At 71.0% G+C, this 8,958-nt stretch overlaps 1 protein-coding gene across 1 annotated transcript in view; it reads left to right on the forward strand.

Annotated features, from left to right (window-relative positions):
• Nucleotides 1-831: 831 nt before the first annotated feature.
• The window catches only part of LOC144950733 (fibrillin-2-like), an 83,473-nt gene continuing 75,346 nt past the window's right edge, over nucleotides 832-8,958 (forward strand). The window contains 1 exon segment of the mRNA XM_078880805.1: nucleotides 832-895. Within this exon segment, the coding sequence (XP_078736931.1) occupies nucleotides 832-895 (64 nt within the window).

Below are 8,958 nucleotides of genomic sequence, written 5' to 3' on the forward strand. Positions count from 1 at the left end.
AACCGGGTACCCGATACCCGTACCCTACCCGATACCCGGTCTACCCGTACCCGGCCGGGTATGGGTAGCCATTTGCGACCCTGGTGCGGCCGGGTACGGGTACGGGTAGGCCGTGAGTCACTGCTGAGTCACCGTTTGTCACTCATTTCCCAACGTCTTGTCTCTTCTCACAATTCAAGTTCCTAGCATCAACCCACCCGCGCCTGCAACATGGCTTCATCCCAGAGGTCGCAATCAGGTACCCGATACCCGGCCGGGTACGGGTAGGGTACGGGTACCCGTTTGCGACCCTGGTGCGGCCGGGTACGGGTAAGGAATCAAACCCCGTGTGCGACCTCTGTTAGACGCCGCTTCAAAGCCGCTGCAGAGACGAACATTCGCGACGGGGAGGAGGGAATCCCACGAAGCGAGAAGCTGAGCCGGCGAGAAAGGCCCCCTCCGTCTCCAGGGAGCACAGCGGGGGTCGATGGCGCGCACACACACAGAGAGAGAAAGCGCTGAAGTCTGCAGCTCTTAACGACATCGTCTTGGGCGGTATGCGGATGGAGGAGCTCGTGGTGGCGGTGGCGGCGGTGGTTGTGGTGGTGGTTGTGGTGTCAGCGCACGCAAAGCTTCACAACAACAACAACTAGCGAAAGGGCCTCACGAAACCCGCGATGCCCCCCCCCCCGTGACCCCCCCCCCGTGATCCCCCCCGTGACCCCCCCCCCCGTGATCCCCCCCCGTGACCCCCCCCGTGACCCCCCCCCGTGATCCCCCCCCCGTGACTCCCCCCCCCCCCCGTGACCCCCCCCCCCGTGATCCTCGAACGTGAAGGAGACATCCGCGGCGATGAACGACGACCGCCACCCGGGCGCCATCTTGCCGACCGCCTGCGGAACGTGCAGGAATGCGAGTCGCGAGTCACGATGTGCACCGATTGAGGGGGGGTGAGGGGGGGGGGGGTGAGTGGGGGTGAGGGGGGTGAGTGAGTGGGGGTGAGGGGGGGTGAGGGGGGTGAGGGGAGGTGAGGGGAGGGTGGGTGAGGGGGGGTGAGGGGGGGGGGTGAGTGGGGGTGAGGGGGGTGAGTGGGGGTGAGGGGGGGTGAGGGGAGGTGAGGGGAGGGGGGGTGAGGGGGGGTGAGGGGGGGGTGAGGGGAGGGTGGGTGAGGGGGGGTGAGGGGAGGGTGGGTGAGGGGGGGGGTGAGGGTGGGGTGAAGGGTGGGTGAGGGTGGGTGAGGGGGGGTGAGGGGAGGGGGGGTGAGGGGGGGTGAGGGGGGGGGTGGGTGAGGGGGGGTGAGGGGGGTGAGTGAGGAGAGGTGAGGGGGGGGTGAGGGGGGGTGAGGGGGGGTGAGGGGGGGTGAGGGGAGGGTGGGTGAGGGGGGGTGAGGGGGGGTGAGGGGAGTGTGAGGGGGGGGGTGGGTGAGTGGGGGTGAGGGGGGGTGAGGGGAGTGTGAGGGGAGGGTGGGTGAGGGGGGGTGAGGGGGGGTGAGGGGGGGTGAGGGGAGGGTGGGTGAGGGTGGGTGAGGGTGGGTGAGGGTGGGTGAGGGGGGGTGAGGGGAGGGTGGGTGAGGGGGGGTGAGGGGGGGTGAGGGGGGGGTGGGTGAGGGGGGGTGAGGGGGGGGTGAGGGGGGGTGAGGGGGGGTGAGGGGGGGTGAGGGGAGGGGGGGGTGAGGGGGGGGTGGGTGAGTGGGGGTGAGGGGGGGTGAGAGGGGGGTGGGTGAGTGGGGGTGAGGGGGGGGGTGGGTGAGTGGGGGTGAGGGGGGGGTGGGTGAGTGGGGGTGAGGGGGGTGGGTGAGTGGGGGTGAGTGGGGGTGAGGGGGGTGAGTGAGGAGAGGTGAGGGGGGGTGAGGGGGGGGGGGGGTGAGGGGGGGTGAGTGGGGGTGAGGGGGGTGAGTGAGGAGAGGTGAGGGGGGGTGAGGGGGGTGAGTGAGGAGAGGTGAGGGGGGGTGAGGGGGGGGGGGTGGGTGAGTGGGGGTGAGGGGGGTGAGTGAGGAGAGGTGAGGGGGTGTGAGGGGGGTGAGTGAGGAGAGGTGAGGGGGGGTGAGGGGGGGTGAGGGGGGTGAGTGAGGAGAGGTGAGGGGGGTGAGTGAGGAGAGGTGAGGGGGGGTGAGGGGGGGTGAGGGGGAGGTGGGTGAGTGGGGGTGAGGGGGGTGAGTGAGGAGAGGTGAGGGGGGGTGAGGGGGGTGAGTGAGGAGAGGAGAGGTGAGGGGGGGTGAGGTGGGGTGAGGGGGGGGTGGGTGAGTGGGGGTGAGGGGGGTGAGTGAGGAGAGGTGAGGGGGGGTGAGGGGGGGGTGGGTGAGTGGGGGTGAGGGGGGTGAGTGAGGAGAGGTGAGGGGGGTGAGGGGGGGGGTGGGTGAGTGGGGGTGAGGGGGGGTGAGGGGGGGATGGGTGAGTGGGGGTGAGGGGGGTGAGTGGGGGTGAGGGGGGTGAGTGAGGAGAGGTGAGGGGGGGTGAGGGGGGTGAGTGAGAGGTGAGGGGGGGTGAGGGGGGGTGAGGGGGGGGTGGGTGAGTGGGGGTGAGGGGGGTGAGTGAGGAGAGGTGAGGGGGGGTGAGGGGGGTGAGTGAGGAGAGGTTAGGGGGGTGAGTGAGGAGAGGTGAGGGGGGGTGAGGGGGGTGAGTGAGGAGAGGTGAGGGGGGTGAGTGAGGAGAGGTGAGGGGGGGGTGAGGGGGAGGTGGGTGAGTGGGGTGAGGGGGGTGAGTGAGGAGAGGTGAGGGGGGGTGAGGGGGGTGAGTGAGGAGAGGTGAGGGGGGGTGAGGGGGGGTTAGGGGGGGGTGGGTGAGTGGGGGTGAGGGGGGTGAGTGAGGAGAGGTGAGGGGGGGTGAGGGGGGGGGTGGGTGAGTGGGGGTGAGGGGGGTGAGTGAGGAGAGGTGAGGGGGGGTGAGGGGGGGTGAGGGGGGGGTGGGTGAGTGGGGGTGAGGGGGGTGAGTGAGGAGAGGTGAGGGGGGGTGAGGGGGGGGGTGGGTGAGTGGGGGTGAGGGGGGGGTGGGTGAGTGGGGGTGAGGGGGGGGGTGGGTGAGTGGGGGTGAGGGGGGTGGGTGAGTGGGGGTGAGGGGGGTGAGTGAGGAGAGGTGAGGGGGGGTGAGGGGGGGGTGGGTGAGTGGGGGTGAGGGGGGTGAGTGAGGAGAGGTGAGGGGGGTGAGGGGGGTGAGTGAGGAGAGGTGAGGGGGGTGAGTGAGGAGAGGTGAGGGGGGGTGAGGGGGGTGAGGGGGGGTGAGGGGGGGGTGGGTGAGTGGGGGTGAGGGGGGTGAGTGAGGAGAGGTGAGGGGGGGTGAGGGGGGTGAGTGAGGAGAGGTGAGGGGGGGTGAGGGGGGGTGAGGGGGGGGTGGTGAGTGGGGGGTGAGGGGGGTGAGTGAGGAGAGGTGAGGGGGGGTGAGGGGGGTGAGTGGGGGTGAGGGGGGTGAGTGAGGAGAGGTGAGGGGGGGTGAGGGGGGTGAGTGAGAGGTGAGGGGGGGTGAGGGGGGGTGAGGGGGGGGTGGGTGAGTGGGGGTGAGGGGGGTGAGTGAGGAGAGGTGAGGGGGGGTGAGGGGGGTGAGTGAGGAGAGGTTAGGGGGGGTGAGTGAGGAGAGGTGAGGGGGGGGTGAGGGGGGTGAGTGAGGAGAGGTGAGGGGGGTGAGTGAGGAGAGGTGAGGGGGGGTGTGGGGGGGGTGAGGGGGAGGTGGGTGAGTGGGGTGAGGGGGGTGAGTGAGGAGAGGTGAGGGGGGGTGAGGGGGGTGAGTGAGGAGAGGTGAGGGGGGGTGAGGGGGGGTTAGGGGGGGGTGGGTGAGTGGGGGTGAGGGGGGTGAGTGAGGAGAGGTGAGGGGGGTGAGGGGGGTGAGGGGTGAGGGGGGGTGGGTGAGTGGGGGTGAGGGGGGTGAGTGAGGAGAGGTGAGGGGGGGAGAGGGGGGGTGAGGGGGGGGTGGGTGAGTGGGGGTGAGGGGGGGTGAGTGAGGAGAGGTGAGGGGGGGTGAGGGGGGGGTGGGTGAGTGGGGGTGAGGGGGGGGTGGGTGAGTGGGGGTGAGGGGGGGGGTGGGTGAGTGGGGGTGAGGGGGGTGGGTGAGTGGGGGTGAGGGGGGTGAGTGAGGAGAGGTGAGGGGGGGTGAGGGGGGGTGAGGGGGGGGTGGGTGAGTGGGGGTGAGGGGGGTGAGTGAGGAGAGGTTAGGGGGGTGAGTGAGGAGAGGTGAGGGGGGGTGAGGGGGTGAGTGAGGAGAGGTGAGGGGGGTGAGTGAGGAGAGGTGAGGGGGGGGTGTGGGGGGGTGAGGGGGAGGTGGGTGAGTGGGGTGAGGGGGGTGAGTGAGGAGAGGTGAGGGGGGGGTGAGGGGGGTGAGTGAGGAGAGGTGAGGGGGGGTGAGGGGGGGTTAGGGGGGGGTGGGTGAGTGGGGGTGAGGGGGGTGAGTGAGGAGAGGTGAGGGGGGTGAGGGGGGGTGAGGGGGGGGTGGGTGAGTGGGGGTGAGGGGGGTGAGTGAGGAGAGGTGAGGGGGGGGTGAGGGGGGGGTGAGGGGGGGGGTGGGTGAGTGGGGGTGAGGGGGGTGAGTGAGGAGAGGTGAGGGGGGGGTGAGGGGGGGGTGGGTGAGTGGGGGTGAGGGGGGGGGTGGGTGAGTGGGGGTGAGGGGGGGGGGTGGGTGAGTGGGGGTGAGGGGGGTGGGTGAGTGGGGGTGAGGGGGGTGAGTGAGGAGAGGTGAGGGGGGGGTGAGGGGGGGTGAGGGGGGGGTGGGTGAGTGGGGGTGAGGGGGGGTGAGTGAGGAGAGGTGAGGGGGGGTGAGGGGGGGTGAGTGAGGAGAGGTGAGGGGGGTGAGTGAGGAGAGGTGAGGGGGGGTGAGGGGGGTGAGGGGGGGTGAGGGGGGGGGTGGGTGAGTGGGGGTGAGGGGGGTGAGTGAGGAGAGGTGAGGGGGGGTGAGGGGGGGTGAGTGAGGAGAGGTGAGGGGGGGTGAGGGGGGTGAGGGGGGGGTGGTGAGTGGGGGTGAGGGGGGTGAGTGAGGAGAGGTGAGGGGGGGGTGAGGGGGGGTGAGGGGGGGGGTGGGTGAGTGGGGGTGAGGGGGGTGAGTGAGGAGAGGTGAGGGGGGGTGAGGGGGGGTGAGGGGGGGGGTGGGTGAGTGGGGGTGAGTGAGGAGAGGTGAGGGGGGGTGAGGGGGGGGGTGGGTGAGTGGGGGTGAGGGGGGTGAGTGAGGAGAGGTGAGGGGGGGTGAGGGGGGTGAGTGAGAGGTGAGGGGGGGTGAGGGGGGGTGAGGGGGGGGTGGGTGAGTGGGGGGTGAGGGGGGTGAGTGAGGAGAGGTGAGGGGGGGTGAGGGGGGTGAGTGAGGAGAGGTTAGGGGGGGTGAGTGAGGAGAGGTGAGGGGGGGTGAGGGGGGTGAGTGAGGAGAGGTGAGGGGGGTGAGTGAGGAGAGGTGAGGGGGGGTGTGGGGGGGTGAGGGGGAGGTGGGTGAGTGGGGTGAGGGGGGTGAGTGAGGAGAGGTGAGGGGGGGTGAGGGGGGGTGAGTGAGGAGAGGTGAGGGGGGGTGAGGGGGGGTTAGGGGGGGGTGGGTGAGTGGGGGTGAGGGGGGTGAGTGAGGAGAGGTGAGGGGGGGTGAGGGGGGGTGAGGGGGGGGGTGGGTGAGTGGGGGTGAGGGGGGTGAGTGAGGAGAGGTGAGGGGGGGTGAGGGGGGGTGAGGGGGGGGGGTGGGTGAGTGGGGGTGAGGGGGGTGAGTGAGGAGAGGTGAGGGGGGGTGAGGGGGGGGTGGGTGAGTGGGGGTGAGGGGGGGGGTGGGTGAGTGGGGGTGAGGGGGGGGGTGGGTGAGTGGGGGTGAGGGGGGTGGGTGAGTGGGGTGAGGGGGGTGAGTGAGGAGAGGTGAGGGGGGGTGAGGGGGGGTGAGGGGGGGGGTGGGTGAGTGGGGGTGAGGGGGGTGAGTGAGGAGAGGTGAGGGGGGGTGAGGGGGGTGAGTGAGGAGAGGTGAGGGGGGTGAGTGAGGAGAGGTGAGGGGGGGGTGAGGGGGGTGAGGGGGGGTGAGGGGGGGGTGGGTGAGTGGGGGTGAGGGGGGGGTGGGTGAGTGGGGGTGAGGGGGGGTGAGTGAGGAGAGGTGAGGGGGGTGAGTGAGGAGAGGTGAGGGGGGGTGAGGGGGGGGTGAGGGGGGGGGTGGTGAGTGGGGGTGAGGGGGGTGAGTGAGGAGAGGTGAGGGGGGGGTGAGGGGGGGTGAGGGGGGGTGAGGGGGGGTGGGTGAGTGGGGGTGAGTGAGGAGAGGTGAGGGGGGGTGAGGGGGGGTGAGGGGGGGGGTGGGTGAGTGGGGGTGAGGGGGGTGAGTGAGGAGAGGTGAGGGGGGGTGAGGGGGGGGGTGGGTGAGTGGGGGTGAGGGGGGGTGAGGGGGGGGTGGGTGAGTGGGGGTGAGGGGGGGTGAGGGGGGGGTGGGTGAGTGGGGGTGAGGGGGGGGGTGGGTGAGTGGGGGTGAGGGGGGTGGGTGAGTGGGGGTGAGGGGGGTGAGTGAGGAGAGGTGAGGGGGGGTGAGGGGGGGGTGAGGGGGGGGGGTGGGTGAGTGGGGGTGAGGGGGGGTGAGTGAGGAGAGGTGAGGGGGGGTGAGGGGGGTGAGTGAGGAGAGGTGAGGGGGGTGAGTGAGGAGAGGTGAGGGGGGGGGTGAGGGGGGGTGAGGGGGGTGAGTGAGGAGAGGTGAGCGGGGGTGAGTGAGGAGAGGTGAGGGGGGGTGAGGGGTGGTGAGGGGGGGGGGTGAGGGGGGGTGAGGGGGGGGTGGGTGAGTGGGGGTGAGGGGGGTGAGTGAGGAGAGGTGAGGGGGGGTGAGGGGGGTGAGTGAGGAGAGGTGAGGGGGGGGTGAGGGGGGGTGAGGGGGAGGTGGGTGAGTGGGGGTGAGGGGGGTGAGTGAGGAGAGGTGAGGGGGGGGTGAGGGGGGGTGAGGGGGGGGTGGGTGAGTGGGGGTGAGGGGGGTGAGTGAGGAGAGGTGAGGGGGGATGAGGGGGGGGTGAGGGTGGGGTGGGTGAGTGGGGGTGAGGGGGGTGAGTGAGGAGAGGTGAGGGGGGGTGAGGGGGGGTGAGGGGGGGGTGGGTGAGTGGGGGTGAGGGGGGTGAGTGAGGAGAGGTGAGGGGGGTGAGGGGGGGGTGGGTGAGTGGGGGTGAGGGGGGGTGAGGGGGGGGGTGGGTGAGTGGGGGTGAGGGGGGGGTGGGTGAGTGGGGGTGAGGGGGGTGGGTGAGTGGGGGTGAGGGGGGTAAGTGAAGAGAGGTGAGGGGGGTGAGGGGGGGTGAGGGGGGGGTGGGTGGGTGAGTGGGGGTGAGGGGGGTGAGTGAGGAGAGGTGAGGGGGGGGTGAGGGGGGGTGAGGGGGGGTGGGTGAGTGGGGGTGAGGGGGGTGAGTGAGGAGAGGTGAGGGGGGGGTGAGGGGGGGGTGGGTGAGTGGGGGTGAGGGGGGTGAGTGAGGAGAGGTGAGGGGGGGTGAGGGGGGTGAGTGAGGGGGGGTGAGGGGGGGGTGGGTGAGTGGGGGTGAGGGGGGTGAGTGAGGAGAGGTGAGGGGGGGTGAGGGGGGTGAGTGAGGGGGGGTGAGGGGTGGGTGGGTGAGTGGGGGTGAGGGGGGTGAGTGAGGAGAGGTGAGGGGGGGGTGAGGGGGGTGAGTGAGTGGGGGTGAGGGGGGTGAGGGGGGGTGGGTGAGTGGAGGTGAGGGGGGTGAGTGAGGAGAGGTGAGGGGGGGGTGAGGGGGGGTGGGTGAGTGGGGGTGAGGGGGGATGAGGGTGGGGTGGGTGAGTGGGGGTGAGGGGGGGTGGGTGAGTGGGGGTGAGGGGGGTGAGTGAGGAGAGGTGAGGGGGGGTGAGGGGGGGTGAGGGGGGGGTGGGTGAGTGGGGGTGAGGGGGGTGAGTGAGGAGAGGTGAGGGGGGTGAGGGGGGGTGAGGGGGGGTGGGTGAGTGGGGGTGAGGGGGGTGAGTGAGAGGTGAGGGGGGGTGAGGGGGGGGGTGGGTGAGTGGGGGTGAGGGGGGTGAGTGAGGAGAGGTGAGGGGGGGTGAGGGGCGGCAGTGAGGAGAGGTGAGGGGGGGTGAGGGGTGGGTGAGTGGGGGTGAGGGGGGTGAGTGAGGAGAGGTGAGGGGGGGTGAGGGGGGGGTGGGTGAGTGGGGGTGAGGGGGGTGAGTGAGGAGAGGTGAGGGGGGGTGAGGGGGGCGAGTGAGGGGGGGGTGAGGGGGGGGGTGGGTGAGTGGGGGTGAGGGGGGTGAGTGAGGAGAGGTGAGGGGGGGTGAGGGGGGTGTGTGAGTGGGGGTGAGGGGGGGTGAGGGGGGTGAGGGGGGGGTGGGTGAGTGGGGGTGAGGGGGGTGAGGGGGGGGTGGGTGAGTGGGGGTGAGGGGGGTGAGTGAGGAGAGGTGAGGGGGGGTGAGGGGGGGTGAGGGGGGGTGGGTGAGTGGGGGTGAGGGGGGTGAGTGAGGAGAGGTGAGGGGGGGTGAGGGGGGTGAGTGAGGGGGGGTGAGGGGGGTGAGTGAGGAGAGGTGAGGGGGGGTGAGGGGGGTGAGTGAGGGGGGGGTGAGGGGGGGATGGGTGACTGGGGGTGAGGGGGGTGAGTGAGGAGAGGTGAGGGGGGTGAGGGGTGGGGCAGTGAGGAGAGGTGAGGGGGGGTGAGTGAGGGGGGGGGTGAGTGAGGAGTGAGGGGGGTGAGGAGAGGTAAGGGAGGTGAGGGGGTGTGAGGGGGGTGAGTGACGAGAGGGGGTGAGTGAGGGTGGGGGGGTGAGGAGAGGTGAGGGGGGGTGAGGAGAGGTGAGGGGGTGAGTGGAGAGGTGAAGTCAGGAGAGGTGAGGTGATCAGAGGTGAGGAAACGTGATGGATTGTGAGGTGAGGTGAGGAGAGCTGAGTGAAGACAGCGACCATCTTTGACGATTTCGATTTAAAGCTTTCGTGACTGCAGGGATTCATCTTCTTGGTTCTTTCGGTAAAGTCACGTAGAAGGGAAGTAATAAAATAATAAAAATAAAACATAATAAAATAATTCTCACGTTTCGGCTACAGCTGAAGACGGCTGCTTGCGTTGCGGCCGAAACGCCGTGAGAATTAT

Source organism: Lampetra fluviatilis, chromosome 59 (genome assembly GCF_964198595.1).
Source record: "Lampetra fluviatilis chromosome 59, kcLamFluv1.1, whole genome shotgun sequence".
Lineage (NCBI taxonomy): Eukaryota > Metazoa > Chordata > Hyperoartia > Petromyzontiformes > Petromyzontidae > Lampetra > Lampetra fluviatilis.